This window comes from Balaenoptera musculus, chromosome 15 (assembly GCF_009873245.2).
Source record: "Balaenoptera musculus isolate JJ_BM4_2016_0621 chromosome 15, mBalMus1.pri.v3, whole genome shotgun sequence".
Taxonomy (NCBI): domain Eukaryota; kingdom Metazoa; phylum Chordata; class Mammalia; order Artiodactyla; family Balaenopteridae; genus Balaenoptera; species Balaenoptera musculus.
In genome coordinates, this window is record NC_045799.1 from 68,161,777 (window position 1) to 68,178,266 (window position 16,490).

The window sequence follows — 16,490 nt, forward strand, 5'->3', positions numbered from 1 at the left end:
GGTCAGGGAACTAAGATCCCACAAGCCCCGTGGCACAGCCGGAAAAAAGAAAAAAGAACCAATCCAGGGTAAACTGAGTTAGGAGAGAATGGCAGCAGAGCATGTCCTGTGTGAGACCGACACCTGTAGCCTCAGTTTATAGAACCTGCTCTTATCTCACTTGTGGGGTAGAGGTGGGATCTGGCCACCAGTTGGTTGCCAAGTGGTTCCTGCACCACATGAGAAACAATCACATTCCCATATCTCATAGCCACACGTTTCAAATATACACAACCAACACAATTCAGTAGCTTCCAATGTTCAGATCATCTCCTTCGGGCATAATCATACTTTAATCATACTTTGAAACTAAAACAAATTTTTTTAAGGTGCTCTCCTTTAATCGATTGAACACATCACATTGAATATTCAAGCAATTCCCATCAAGTACACAATGCAAATGATCGCTTTAAAGATCTGTGCACGCTTGAAATCACTGGGGACAGACCCACCCCTAATATTTGTGGATCCCAGGGCCAAGGTTCACATGGAAACCCGTAGGTCATATGTGTAAGTATTTAGAAGTTATAAATAAGCTATGGCCACCCAAGATCCCAGCGCCTACTTCCCGGGGATCCCCCCTTGACCTGGGGGCTAAATGAACCAGGGTGCCAGCCCTCCCTCCTGCAAGCCTGTGTGGGAGCAGGGAAGCACAGAGCAAGCCGGGCCTGGGCCAGGGCTGTGACTGACTGGCCTGAAGCTAGGACGGGGACTGATTTAATCATGCTCCCAGGGGTCAGGGCAGCCAGGATCCCTCCCCCTACGCCTCACTTCTCCCGTCAAGGTTTCTAGGCAGTTTGAAGCCCCTTCCAAAATTCCCCATTGCAGCAGGGACAGTTACTGGGACCCTGGTCTGCCCAGACCCCAATGGTGGGGGACTTGGGGTGGTCATCCTTAAGCAAAAGCTAGAACTCTTTCATTTCCTTCTCCTCATGAAGAGAACCTCACTCCTGTCTGCTTTCGTCGGCCCCTCACCCCCGTTCTCCATCGGCCCTCCCAGGCAATCCCCGTAGGCTAAGTCAGCTACCAAACTTGCAGAAAACTTGTCCCATAAAAACAAACAGGACTTCCCTGGTGGCGCAGTGGTTAAGAATCCACCTGCCAATGCAGAGGACACGGGTTCGAGCCCTGGTCCGGGAAGATCCCACATGCCTCGGAGCAACTAAGCCCGTGCGCCACAACTACTGAACCCACGTGCCACAACTACTGAGCCCGCGTGCCTCGAGCCCGTGCTCCACAACAAGAGAAGCCACCGCAATGAGAAGCCCACGTACCGCGAGGAAGGGTAGCCCCCGCTCACCGCAACCAGAGAAAGCCCGCGCACGGCAACGAAGACCCAACACAGCCAAAAATATATATATAAATAAATAAATAAAAATGAAAAATGAAAAACAAACAAACGAAAACAGTCCTGGTGTTGTGGAAACCCAGTCCTCTGCATTCAGAGCGTGAGCACTGCCACGCAGTAGCAATAGGAAGGGCTGCAGCTGAACCCACAGGAAAACACACAATAAATGCAGGGACATAAAGTTCTGAACACTGAGCTTTGAACTTCCACGCCGAAGATGAACCAACCACCTTCCTGCTGCCCCACTGCTCCTCCTGCACGCGTGCCGGGACTTTAAAGATGCTGCTGCCGGCTCAGCGGCTAAGCACCAGGCATGGGAGTCGTCCTCAACAACCCTTTCTCTCATATCCCACCCCCAATTCTGTTGGCTTTACCTTCAGGATATATCCTGAGTCCGACACCTCTCCCCACCTGTCTGCCACCCCAGTCCAAGGCACAGTCAGCTCAGCCCTGGGTTCTTACCATCCTTTGAGCCACACTGGCCCCATCCTTCAAGAGCCCCACACCTAGCTCCATGCTCTGCTCTCACTATCTTAAAATTCTTCTTCTTCTTCTTCTTTTTTTAATTTGCCTTTGATGGTCATCCTTTATTTTATTTTTTCTTCCAGTTTTATTGATATATAAGTGACATACAGCACTGTATAAGTTTAAGGTGGGCAGCATAATGGTTTGACGTCCATACATCATGAAGTGATGACCACAGTAAGTTTAGTGACCATCCGTCATCTCACGTAGATACAAAATTAAAGATATAGAAAAAAGTGTTTTTTCCTTGTGATGAGGACTCAGGATTTACTGTCTTAATTTTCATATATAACATCCAGCTGTGTTAATTATATTTATCATGTTGTGCATTACATCCCTAGTACTTATTTATCTTACAACTGGAAGTTTGTGCCTTTCCTCTAATTCCCCCTCCCCCCAGCCCCACCTCTGGTAACCACAAATCTGATCTCTTTTTCTATGAGTCTGTTTTTTGAAGTATATCTGATGTACAACACTACGTTGGTTTCCATTACACAACATAGTGATTTGGTACCTCTCTACGTTTCAAAATGATCACCATGATAAGTCTAGTTACCATGCCATCTTGAAGTTCTCAATACTTTTGGAACAAGAGGCCTTGCATTTTCATCCTGCACAGAGCCCTGCAAATTAGGTAGCAGGTCCTGCCCATCATCTCTATTAGAATGTAAGCTCCATAAGGGCAGGACCTTAGCTCTTTTGTACCTCAATGGACACAGAATTTATCCAACTGATATTCTGGCCCAGGTGTTCCAGGAAATACTCTTATACTGGCTGGGTAAATACTGGGATCCCCACCTGAAGGTCCCTCTGCCCCAGAACCTTAGGGCCTCTCTGTGATCCGGCAGCTGAAGAGTTAACACATGGGTCTCTAGGACGCTGCTGCTCCAGCCCTCAGCCAGCGTCCCCTTCGTCCCCTTAGAAAGGCAGCACCTGCACCCTTGGGGTGGTTAAACATTTCCACCAGTACCCCAGGACACAGCACAGCACCTGGCATTTGGTACGTGCCCGAAAATATTGTTGAATGAATAACTAAGTTCATTTGCTTATTCAGTGACTAAATGGGTATCAAATGGGCATTGCCAGACTCAGTACTATGCAAATGTAGATGTGTGCTGGGACAGACTCTGCGTTTCGGTGAACAGCTTGTGATCTAATGGGAGTCCCAGGATGCCCTGTCGGCTATATGATTTGCAGGGCCCAGTGCAAAATGAAAATCCCGGGCTCCTGGTTCAAAACGCAGGCAAAAAAAGCTATTGCCTTTCTTCTGCCATCTCTCTCTCCATCTGTCATGGTGTCTTTTATTTGCTATGAAATGTCACACTCCCTCCGGCACGGGAACACTCAAGGGGTGAGTGCATACCCTCGCAGGTGCCTAGGGCTTTCAGCCAACCCTGGTTCTCCCAGCGTCCATGCCCAGGCCCACACCACAAGCCAAGGGTGGCAGTGGTCTCTGGTTGGGGCGGGGGAGTGAGCAGCTGAGGACCCATCCCATGGAGAACGGGAGGTGGGGAGGTGATGGGGGGTGGGATGTCACGTGAGTAGAGGCTCCAAGCCCAGGGCGCACGCTCCATTGACCCATCAGACTTACTTATAAAACACACATTCAAGATAAAGCTATTAAGAATTTCAGGATGGTGACTGAAGAGCATTAGCCTCAAGCACAGGGCCCTGAGCGACCGGACTGGTCTCGCACCCACGTTAGATGCAGGCTCTGTCCTCCTGCTCACGGGCTGTCCTCCAACCAGGCACCCCCGTGCCCGTGGAGGGGGGGATCCTGGGGCTGACTGGGTGCAGGGGGAACCCTCTCTCTTTCTCTCCGCAGGGGCTGTGAGGGCCTCCAGCGTCTTCCCCATCCTCAGTGTCACGCTGCTCTTCTTCGGCGGGCTCTGCGTGGCAGCCAGCGAGTTCCACCGCAGCAGACACAACGTCATCCTCAGCGCGGGCATCTTTTTTGTCTCTGCAGGTGAGCATCTGGCCTCAGCCCTGAGAGCATCACAGACACCAAACCCAAGCCAGGGCCACCAGGACAAAGCAAGGCTGTTCAGGGTTCCCTCCAGGGAAGGAACAAGAAAACGTTCAACTTGTGCGTTAAGAATGAGAACCAAAGACTTTAATTAGAACCAAAGATGCTGACATTCTAGCTGAGAATGCACGGAGGGAAGATGAGGAGAAGGTCAGCTTAGAGAGGTGGCGGGGGAATGACTCATAAGAGTGTGCACGTATATGTCGGCACATAGTGGGCAGGGGGCATGTATGGTGTGTGTAACGTGTGACCTGAGAGATGGGTTCAGTGTGTTTCAAAGGGGTCCCTCTTTCTGCTCACTTGGACATCGTCATACACTATCTCTGGCCCTTTGAGACCTGTGTTTGCTGGTTTAACTGTTGTTCACAGCTCTTCAAGCGCACAAATCCTCAGACTGTTCAAAGCATCTCTGGGAACAAGGTAAAAATCAGCAGCCCCAGATGCTCTCGGGGAAGACCTTATCATCAATAGCAGCCTTGACCGGAAGGTGGCACAGGCTGGCAAGGAGGATGAGGCGGTCCCCAGGAAGAGGTCCTATTTCTGCCCCCTCTCTCCCCCCTTCATCTCCATCCCTCCGCCACCCTCCTCATCGTCCTCTCTGCCCTCTGGGTTTCCACTCCACCATCGCTTTACAATCTCTTCCCACCCCACCCCTCAACCAATGCCATCTGGATGAAATACTTTAGAGACGCAAAGAACAAGGTGGGGGTGGGAGGGAGGGGAGCTTGACTCTTTGGTGATGACCTCCAAACTTTGACCCATAACGGCAGAATATTTACTGGGGTAGGAACAGTGGGGAGGAGTATAAAATGGTGGGTGAGAGGGGCTTACCTTCCTGGATTTGAATTCTGGCTCTACCTGTGGAGCCTTGGGAATGTTACCAAATCCCTATAACTTGGTTTCCTTGACTTTAAAATGGGAAATAATAATAGTACCCATTTTATAGGGTTGCTGGAAGGAGGTCGAACATAAAAATCACAATATTATTTTCTAGCATTGGAAAAGCAACACAATATAGTTCCGAAGTTGGAAGCCCAGCATCCCGGCCTCCTCCGAGATCTTGCTCAAGTTTCTTCCCTACTGTTTTTCCTTCTGTGAAATGGGAAAGGTGGATGGCATAAAGCTCTGAGTCTCTGGGAACCAACTCAAGCAACAGACCTGGGGGAAAGCCGCCATCTTGTCAGGAGAATAAGATTAGCCCAAAGGTGATGCTCTGTGTGGACAGATGGTAACAGCTGGTAAACCCAGGGACCTGTGTTGCTTTGAGGCACATTCTAGTTGCTGGTGACCCCCTCCAGACCTCTTGGGCTCTGACTGACCCAGAGGATGCTGTGTTGTGCTGACATGAGGGTTTCCTAAACAAGAGAAGATCATTCTTTTGTCCCCCAAGGGGATTGTTGAGGGAAAGTGCGTCACCAGCAACCTTCTTCTCACAAGGGGTGTTGTGAGAGATGGCAGGTAGATTAGACACATGGGAACCGGGGAACATGAGGGGCAGCAGCAAAGCCCTGAGGGGAAGCCAGAAGCTGGGGGTCTCATCCTAGCTATCCCCCCACCACTGGTCTCCCTGAGGACCCTGAAGAGCCTCAGTTTCTCCACCTACAAAGTGAAAATTTGGGAGGATTCAGCACTCCCTAAGGTTCTTTTTTTGCTCAGTTAGTCTAAGGTTCTGTGGTTTCAGGCAAGCAGTCAACAACCCTTTATTGAGAACCTACTATGTGCCAGGCACTGGGCATTATGCTCAAGACCATGGGCTCTGAAGCCAGGCTGCCTGGTGCAAATCATGGCTCTACCGCTTCCCAGCTGGGTAACCTCGGGCAAGTCTCTTAACCACTCTGTGCCTCAGTTTCCTCATCTGAAAAATGGGGATAATAATGGCTCTACCACTTAAGGCTGTTCAGAGAATTAAATAGTTGGTATATGGAAAGGGCCTAGAACTGCATCTAGCCCGCAGTAACTGCTGGATGCATAATAACTGCTACTATATACATTGTACCATTTAATGCTCATGCTGATGCAATTCAACAAATATGCACAGTGCTCTTGTTTGGGTCAGGCTCTGGGCAAGGAGAGGAGGCCATAGTAATGAACAAACCTAGCCTATGTCTGCCCTTAGGGAGCTTACGGTCTAATGGTTGGGAGAAAGTGATTACCCACTTACATCTAGTTCTTCCTAAGCTTCTTTTACTGAAATCTAAATCCACCCATGGCCAAGAGACAGTCCTGGGTTCAAATCCCACCTCTGCCATTTCCCAGCTGTGTTGACTTGGAAAGTTATTTATCTTCTCTGTGTCCCAGTTTCCTCATCTGTAAAAGGGGGGTGTTTTTTTTTTTAAGCAGGCCTGTTGCAATGATTAATTGAGATCATGCACATAAAGACTTTGCACAGTGCCTGGCGCATCATCAGTGCCCTAGAAATAAGTGGCAACTCACTTGGCTTGCCGCTTCCTTTAACCTGGGCTGACATCCGAGCCTCTCTTTGAGCTTCTTTTGTTTATTCCCAGCAAGACTTCCTTTCAGGGCTTCTCAAACTTTGCCGCCAAAATTTACCTGTGGGCAGAGGAGAGCGAAAACGGGGCCCTGAGAAGTCAGGGGGCATCACCAGAAGCCACCTTCCGTGAGCTGAAATGTCTTTGAGGTCTGTCTCCCATTTATACTTAAAAATTCATGTGAATTCTGCTCTCTCCTCATTATATTCATGTTCATTTTAATATAAAAGAATGTGTCTTCCCTACTCATCTTCAAGCCAAGTTGACACTCTAGAAAGAGGAGCCATTTTTCATCCTCTGGTTTCCTGCAGCCTGACACAGGGCTGGCTGCGTCAACCCCCATATTAAGAAATAGCTCAGTGGTTAGAACTCGCTGCCTACCTGCTGAGGGCCTGCGCTGGGGAAGGCCAAGAGGAGACAGGGAAGAAACAGACCTTGGCCCTGCCCTCTAAGGGGTAAGTCCTAGATGGAATATGGCCAGAGATTGTATTCAAAATATGAATTCCCCTTAATGCATGAGCACCAGCCAATCAGAACGATAGCACTGGAGCAGAGTGGGGTGGCCCTTGCTATGCCAACCTTTAACCCTTTGGTTGCTGGACTCCAGGGAGATCTTGGGGACCCCCAGGAAGAGTATGGGGCATTCAAGGAATGGAGAGGATACTCAGGAGGCCACTGGAAATGGTTATTTACCAACTGGTACTGGGAAGTGTAATGAGAAACAGCTTCCATTTAGAACCACCCTACAGGCGGCCTGAATTTGGAGGCAAGGAGACTCCAGGTGATGTACCAACCTCCCTGAGTCATTATTGGTATCAAAGCCCGGATGAGACCCTTAAAGCAAAAGACACAAAGAGACATTCTACCTTTGGAGCAATAATGTGAGAAAAGTAGTCACAGATGAGGGCAAACCCCAGGCCCTCAGTTTCTATTGTTTCTTCTTACTACTCCTTGGAGAATCAATTTCTCTCCAAGCGACTAGTCAGCTCTTTCCAGGGCTATTCCGTTGGCACATGGGGACTCTAAGTCGGCAGACCTTGTCTACTGGGGACAACAGCTTCATGTTCCCCAATTCTTGATGCTTGAACAACAGATAATCTAAAGCATTATCGTATCCTGTGCAGATAAAAAGACTTAGCTACTGCACCTTCCCCATTCGTTCCCCAAACTGCAGCTCCAGACCCATATATGTCCACTCAGCAACCACATTCCGACTCTCAATAAGCACTTCCAACCCACCTCCTCTTCTCTAAGCCTATTCTCTCTGCTGCCTCTTATTTTAGCTCAAGATACCATCAACCTCCCCTTCATCCAAGCTAGAACCCTACTAGTAAGTCACTCTCAACTCCATTGTCAATCACCTTTCATCTCCTGATGTTCAGAACCTAGCTTAAATGTCACCTTGTCTTCAGAACAAGGGGGTTTAATCATTCTCGCTTTCTCCCTTTGCTCCTGAATCGTTTCATATGTGTCTCTGGAAGAACCCTTACTATATTTTGCTATAATTGCATTTACATGTCAGTTTCTTCTACTAATGGTGAGGAACTCAAGGGCAGGGATCTGCATCTCGTTCATTTTACCGTCATCATGACTTATTGCTGAAGATTAAGCTTTGAGGGAATGAATTGCTTCTAAGGGAAAGTACGTGCATTCTGAATTCTACTGCACTTGCTGAAAGAGTAAGGTGAATTCTCTAGCTGAACGCTCCCCACCCAGGATGGAGCAGCAGAATTCTTCATTTCCCGAGAGACAGATCCTGCAAGAAGAGCTCAGCAGCTGGATTTCCTGGCCATAAATCCATTCTCCTCTCTCCCTGTTGACTCCACATTTTTTTTTAATAGATATTTCCAGCCTCAAAGTGACAGTCACCTCTGAGGTTTATAAAGGATGTATTTTTCTTTCCCCTTCTCTTAGGGTTAAGCAACATCATCGGCATCATAGTTTATATATCAGCCAATGCTGGAGACCCCGGGCAGCGTGACTCCAAAAAGAGCTACTCCTATGGCTGGTCCTTTTATTTCGGAGCCTTCTCTTTCATCATCGCGGAAATTGTAGGAGTAGTCGCTGTGCACATCTATATAGAAAAACATCAGCAGTTACGTGCCAAATCCCACTCGGAGCTCCTGAAGAAATCTACCTTTGCTCGCCTTCCACCCTACAGGTATAGATTCCGGAGGCGGTCAAGTTCCCGCTCCACAGAGCCCAGATCCCGAGACCTGTCCCCCATCAGCAAAGGCTTCCACACCATCCCTTCCACTGACATCTCAATGTTCACCCTCTCCCGGGACCCCTCAAAGATCACCATGGGGACCCTCCTCAACTCCGACCGGGACCATGCTTTTCTACAGTTCCACAATTCCACGCCCAAAGAGTTCAAAGAGTCGTTGCATAATAATCCGGCCAACAGGCGCACCACGCCCGTCTGAACTGACTTCTGCCCTCTGCCCTCCACCCCAGCACAGCCCGGGGGAAGTGGACAGAGGTGTCTCTGAGGTTGCATGGCATGGTCCTCGTGATGGTATTACTTTTTACAAAGACTGAAACCAAATGGACTCAGCCCTCTCCCACAGTTCGCCCCTCTCCCTCCAGGTCCTAACCCCTCCGTCCCTCCCTGACTTTTCAAGCCAATCCCATGACATCTCTCTCTGTGTATCTGTGCCAGATGTTTTCCTTTCTTCCTTCTTTACTGGAAGGACCTCCACATTCTTCCCTCCTTGGAAGAGGACTTTACTCAAAGTCACAGGTGGTGGCTGGGGGGGGGGCGGGGGGGATCTCCGAATCCCCAGACTTGTGCATAGTTGTCCCCATTGTCCACTCCAAATCCTCAGGACACCAACGGCCCAGGTGGCCCTGAGGGAGGCATTCACCTTTCTGTGTTAGAAAAACATGCCCAGAAATCAAAGATGTCAGAGCCCTGAAGCAGCTACTGTAATAAGCACTCACGTATTAAAGGTTTTGCCTTGTCGTAACCAACCGAGCTGGGGTGCTTTGTTTCTTCTGGGTAATTCCTGCACAAATTTACAAATTCATTTGCCCTGCCCTCAAACTGCCTCATGTATGTGTTGGAAGCTGAGCTTTGCTCATCCACACTCTAGCCACTAGGAAGGATCCTCCTTTACCTCTTGAGGCCAGCAGGGTGCTCCAACAAATGTCAGAGTCTGTGTGTCTCTCACCTAAATCCCGGGAAGCTACTGGGGGCAAGCATGTGTTCAAAAATCTGGCTCTGGCACCCAGTAGCTCTAGGACCTTGGGAAAACCCACCCGACCTTCAAACCTCAGTCTCCTCATCTGTAAAATGGAGCATGGTACAGTATTCTCCTCCACAGAGTTGTGAGGCTTAAATAAAACTTCATGTGTAAAATGATTAGCACACTGCAAATAATCAATATGTATATTTTTAAATTTTTGGATGAATTCTGGGTAGAGTGAGCATTATCTGAGTTTGGGCTGCCATAACAAATACTATAGATCAGGATGGCTTAAACAATAGACATTTATTTCTCACAGTTCTGGAGGCTGGGAAGTTTAAGATCAGGGTGCCAGCACATTTGGTTCTTGGTGAGGGCTCTCTTCCTGGCTTGCAGACAGCTGCCTTCTCACTGTGTCCTCACTTGGCAGAGCCACTAACTCCATCACAAGGGCCCCACCCTCATGACCTCACCTAACCCTAATTACCTCCCAAAGGCCCCATCTCCAAATATCACCACATCAAGGGTTAGGGCTTCGATAAGTGAATTTGGATGGTGGGGAGGGACCCCATTCAGTACACAGCAAGCATGATTGCAGGAAGATAGAAGCCAAATGGGAGCTATTCTTTTTAGGGGGGAAGGGTGTACTTTGCACAGGCTCTGAGAGGCATGGGGGCGGGGGGTAGAAAGTGGAAGGACATTTGAGTATTTTGAAAAATTGATATCAGAAAGCATGAAAAGGGCTTCCCTGGTGGCACAGTGGTTAAGAATCTGCCTGCCAATGCAAGGGACATGGGTTCGTGCCCTGGCCTGGGAAGATCCCACATGCTGCAGAGCAACTAAGCCCATGTACCACAACTACTGAGCCTGAGCTCTAGAGCCCGCAAGCCACAACTACTGAGCCCACATGCCACAACTACTGAAGCCCGTGTGCCTAGAGCCTGTGCTCCGCAACAAGAGAAGCCACTGCAATGAGAAGCCCATGCACCGTAAGGAAGAGTAGCCCCCGCTTGCTGCAACTAGAGAACACCTGTGCACAGCAACGAAGACCCAACACAGCCAAAAATGAATGAATGAATAAATAAATAAATAAAAGCATGAGAAATGGATGTCACCTCTGCCCACAGTGACTCCTGGGGTGCTTGTGGCGCACGCCAGCTCGTCACACCTCCAAGGAGCTTCCCACTTCCGGGTTCAGTCACTCAAGGGGGCAGAGTTATGGTCATAGGAGCTCATGCTTACCTGACACTGTTGGTACCTGGTTGTGTTCTGCAACCTTACACATATTGGACCATTTAATCCTCTAGAAATATCCCCATTTTACCAAGGAGGAAACTGAGGCCAGAGAGGGTATGTGATTGCCCACACTTCATCCCTGCTACAAGCTCGAAGTCCTGGGAAGCCAGTCACGTGCCTACACTCACACCCTCTGTGAATTTTATTGTAAAGCGCAGACTAGTAACAATTTGTTTTGTTTGACACTTGAGAGTCATTGCATGCAAATTACACCCATACATCAAATTACCTCATTGAATCCTTAAGACAACCCCAAATGTAGTAGGAATTATTATCCTCATTTTGGCAGGTGAGGAAATAGAGGCTCAAGAAGAGTATCTTAGGGGCTGATGAACAGAGCAGCGTTTAGAGGCAAGCCTCTGCTTCCTAATTTGACTGATTTCCTCCCTCTGCCAGAATTTCCCAAATGTCAGTCATCTGAGTTCAACCGTTGCGAAGTGTTTCACATCCACATACCACATTAACCATTATTTATTTGATGTTTCTCTTTAAATTGACTCATTTTTTACTTCAATAAATATATCTTGAAAGTGAACTTTATATCACTACTGTAAAAAAGAAAACTGGAATTGCTTGCTGTAAGCAAATGGTAACTGGGAAAATAAATACAGTAAAAACAACACAATCACACCATATTCTAGCTGCTGCCTGTTCTAAGCCGAAGGCCAGCTGCCTGCTCTTTGTAAAAAGGATATAACCAAAATGTTAGAAAGATTAGTTAAGATACTCTGGCACCAAAGAAGACGCTTGCTTTGGCTTAATCAGGAGAACCAGAAAGGGGAAAACCTTCTCACTAATACTTCTCTCTAATATTGCAGCTGTGTGTCACATCAAATTACCTCACCCCACACTTTGGGAAAAGTGGCTCCAGGCACCCTTGGAGGGGAAGGATCTGGGAGATGGAGTAAATAGGTGATGAATACTGTGAAGGGGAAGAAGAAGCAACCTGCAGCCCTGGGAACTAGGAGTTTGTCAAAAACAAGGCATCTGGGGAGTTGATCGGGGATGGGGAGAAAGGTCCCAGGGGCTTAACTAGCTGGGTGTCTGCTCTGGAGACCCAGTACGGAGCCTTCTGCAAAGGCCAGAGCAGGAGGAGGGAAGCAGGCACCTGATGTCTGGAAGGACCCCCGCACCTCTAGGTCTGCTCCCTGCAAGGTTTTGGTGCATGGGCAGTCAGAGTGCCTTTGCTTGAAGACTGATCAGCTGGACCCAGCTGGCTGACATCAAATAAATATTCATATCAACACTCGTGGTTCACAGCCAGGACCCCAGGCAATCCTGATCATCCAATCCTCTGTGAAGAGTATTCACATTCATTAGGCTCCCACTGTGTGTGCCAAGCAATGTGCCAGGAACTTCTCTTATTTTGTCTCGTTAATCCTAAAATTCGAGGTAGGTACTATTGTTAACCCATTGGATAGATGTTGAAACTTGCACGAGAAAGCAAAGCAGGTACTCCAACCTAATTCCAAAGCCTACGCAATAGCCGCTCACTAATCATCTCTGGTCACACTTCTCAAATCTCTTGCTCCATCGCTGAGTTCCCAACCTCCTTCTCTCCACAATGCAGTTCCCTTTCCCAGCCCACTCATTTCTGGACCAGGAGCATCCTACGGCCAATCTCAAGACCAGAACCTTGGGGTTTCTCTTTTATGCTTCTCTATTCTGCGGCCCCCAGAGCTGATCTTTTGCCAAGTTCTTCTCTACCTTTCAAGAGAGCATAACATTCAAGCAAGCAAACTCTGCAGCTGCACTGCCCAGATTTGAATCCCAACTCTGCATTTATCAGCCAGAGAACTTTCACAAGATAATCTCCCTGTGCCTCAACTTCCCCAGCTGTAAAATGGACACAAAAATAGTCCTCACTCCATAGGTTTGTGGTGAGGATTCAATGAGCTTATTTTCATAAAGCATTTGGAACTGTACTTGAAACACAATAATCACCATATAAATGTTAGCTATTATTATTTAATACTGTTCACAGATTTACGTTTTTCCTCCTGGGCCCTTTCCCCCTTGTTTTCCAGATTGTGTTAACACTTTTCTGCTCTAATCAAGGCAGTGTCCACATACTTATTCCCAATTCTCTAGCTTTGTCAATGAGTATTATCCCTGCCTGCAATGTTTTTGTCCTCTCCAAATTCTGTCCATTCTTCAAGGCCAAGATTAAGCCTCATCCCTTCCATGAAGTCTGTAGTGATTCCTCGGGCCACATAATCTCTCACTTCATGGCATTCATTCATTCACTCACTCACTCACTCATTCATTCATTCATCTAGCACTTATTACTGAGTACCTATTATGTGTCAGAAACAACCATAATCCCCACAGATATGACCACTGCCCTCATGGAATTCCCAGTCCAGTACTAAACAAGTACTAAAGTCCTAAACAAGTAAACACACAAATCAACATCATTTACAATTGCGATCTGTGTCATAAAGGAAAGGTAGAGAGTAAAAAGTACACAGGCATGTAAACAGAGGGCTCTAATTTTGATGGAGAGTCAAGGAACAGGAGTTGGCATTTACAATTATACCTAAAGGTAGAGTTAATATTATTCAAGTAAAAGAGGGACACATGGAGGGAGAAAAAACCCCAGCGTGTGCAAAGGCCCTGAGACTGGAAAGACCCCTCCTCCAAAAAAGTCAGTAAAGCTGGAGCACATAAAGGAAGAGTAGCATCAGATGAGACTAAAAGAAAAGCTGGATCCAGAGGATGTCAAATTACAGGCGTGTTAAAGATTTTGAATTTTGATCCTAAGTACATTCAGAAGCCATTTAAGAGTTTTAATTAGGGATACATTAGAGACAATCTAATATGTATTTTCAGAAATTTTATATCTTAGGCACCCAGTGAAATACTAGTTTCATAAATATTATCTTTAGAAGTACTTCTTTAAGAGCTTGTACGTTGCCTGCTTTATCCATAGTCTCTGGTAGGTGGACATGATCATGAATTGGACATGACCTTGCCCCCAGGCACAGCTGACTGGATCATAGATTGCACCATATTTAAGGCTAGCCAACCCAATCATAGGGTGGCCAGTGGCCTGGGACTTGCGACTTGACTTAAAGGGGTAAACTGAGAAAAAAAAAAGGTAAACTGAGACAATCAGATGATCTCCGCTGGGAATTTTAACTAAGAGACACAGAAATCAGTTGCTAGTTGGCTAGGGGGAGCAAAACAGAAAAGATATAAGGAAGCCTTGGGACTAGGGCAGCAAAAATAGGCCAAATGCAAGTTGAAGTTTTAAAAAAAAACAAAACAAAACTGTTTGGTCGTGAGAATGCAAAGCCTTCCCATTATACTTAAATAAAATCCAAATTTTTGCCCTGGTCTCCAAGGTCTTGCATTATAAAGATTATACTAACAGGAATTCCCTGGCAGTCCAGTGGTTAGGACTCTGCGCTTGCACTGCCGAGGGCATGGGTTCAATCCCTGGTCAGGGAACTGAGATCCCGTACGCCATGTGGCTAGGCCAAAAAATTAAATTAAAAAAAAAAAATCATACTAACCTATCCATCTTTATTCCATGCCACCTTTTATCTCGTGGCCTACACTTCAGTCACATGGCCTCCCTTTTCAGTTCCTTGATCCAGCCAAACATATTTCTGCCTCAGGGCCTTTGCACCTGCTGTTCCCACTGCCTGAATTCTCTTCTCTTTATGTGGCTGTCCCCTTCTCATTCTTCAGGTCTGAGCTGACAAGTCACCTCTTCATTTACCAACTCTCAAAAGCAAATCCCCTGTTATTCTTTAGTATATTCCATACTTATTCTCTTGATAGCTCGGAAGGGTGTAATATTTTATCTTTTGCTTGTTTGTTTACTTACTAGGAGATAAGTTCTGTGAGAGCGGTGTACTTGACTGTCTCGTTCTAGCTACTCATCTGGTAAGTGCTCAACTATCCAAAGGAAGGAAAGAGAGAAGGAGAATGCATTAAGTACTATTTAGGGGAAAACAAATATCACAAAGAGAGGAAGAGAGTGGCTTCCTTGGGTTCTAATAGCTTCCCTGTCCCATTTCCTCCAGGCCCAGCTGTATTGCAGGTGTAGTCCTCAGATCTCTGGGAGACTTTTTCCGAATTCCTTCAACAATCTCCCCTTGCCTTAAGCAACCCTGAGTGAGTCTCTGTTCCTAGTTACCAAATGAACATTGACTAGAACCTCTGAAGCTTCCAGAACTGGGGAACACCCAGCCATATGGGAGCAGCTGAGAATCCCTCTTAGGGACAGCAGGACAGCTGGACCAGAATGGTATTTAGTCAGGATGTTTATAGAAGGGAGATCAGAATCTCAAAGCCAGTTCAGTTCAGAAAGAGCCAAGACTGAGAAAGAACCAGGGACCAGAAACCAAGTGGCAGTGTCTGAGGGCTAGTAAATCATCAGCCTAAAATGAAAGCTACCATAAAGGCAATGGCAAGGCCAAGTTACTAGGCTGAAAGCAAGCAACTCCTGGAGGTTAGATTAAATCTGTGGAACGCTGATTCCCTCTTTGTAAATATAAAAAACCCAAAGAAACAAAAAACAGTTTTAAGATGGTGGTCTGGACTTCATGGGTCCTTCTTTCCCGCTTTAAGTAAGAACCTTTTGTCTGAAAGTAACACCCAGTTCTAACTTAACTAGATTGTATTTATCAGGTAAATTAAGCTATCATAACAAACCCCCAAATTTCTGGGGCTTAACCAAATAAACCTTTAGTTCTTGCTCACACAGAGTCCAATGTAGGTGTTTCTGGCTGAGTAACACTCCTGGATGGCTCTGCTCCAAGCTGTAACTCAGGGAACCAAGCTGCTTCTATCTTGTAGTTCTGCCATCTTGTGGCTTCAGGGTGGTCCTGATATCATCCACCTTGGTAGATGGGGGGAGGAGGAGAGGTGAGGGGTGGTGATGAGGAAGTGAAGGATCATGCACCTAAACTTAATTACCTTGACCCAGAAGTAACCCATTCATTCCATTAGTAAGAGCAGTCACATGGTTCCATCTAGATTCCAGGGGAGGTGATACTGAAAACATCATCCATGGCTGAAGAGTTGTTTCCTAGTAATATCTCTACATAATATAAGATAGTCATTGATCTTTGGCAAGTGACTAGTCATCTCTGCCATTTAATTTAAGTAAGAAAAAATGTTTCCTCTGTAAAAAGAAATCTCAAGATAAAGGGGCTCACAGGTTAGTTAATTCAGCAGCTCAAAGATAAATCCAAGAACCCAAAGTCTTTCCATCCTTCCACGCTTCCATCCTTGGGCCAGTATCCATCATACCAAGATAAAACATCCCATCATAGCCAGATGCAACATCCAGCACAAAAGCTGCCTCTTTCTTGTGTCTTTTTGTTTTTTTTTAAAGACTTCTGCGGTAGATTAGTTCTTTTTTTTGTTGTTGTTTATTTATTTATGGCTGTGTTGGGTCTTCGTTTCTGTGCGAGGGCTTTCTCTAGTTGTGGCAAGTGGGGGCCACTCTTCATCGCGGTGCGCGGGCCTCTCACTACTGCGGCCTCTCTTGTTGCGGAGCACAGGCTCCAGGTGCGCAGGCTCAGTAATTGTGGCTCACGGGCCTAGTTGCTCCGCAGCATGTG

At 47.0% G+C, this 16,490-nt stretch overlaps 1 protein-coding gene across 1 annotated transcript in view; it reads left to right on the forward strand.

The window, feature by feature from the left end:
- The window catches only part of CACNG3 (calcium voltage-gated channel auxiliary subunit gamma 3), an 86,920-nt gene extending 77,520 nt beyond the window's left edge, over positions 1–9,400 (forward strand). The window contains exons 3-4 of the mRNA XM_036824342.1: positions 3,738–3,878; positions 8,342–9,400. Of these exons, the coding sequence (XP_036680237.1) occupies positions 3,738–3,878; positions 8,342–8,853 (653 nt within the window). The 3' untranslated portion in view covers positions 8,854–9,400. The remainder of the gene's footprint in view (positions 1–3,737; positions 3,879–8,341) is intronic.
- Positions 9,401–16,490: the final 7,090 nt, after the last annotated feature.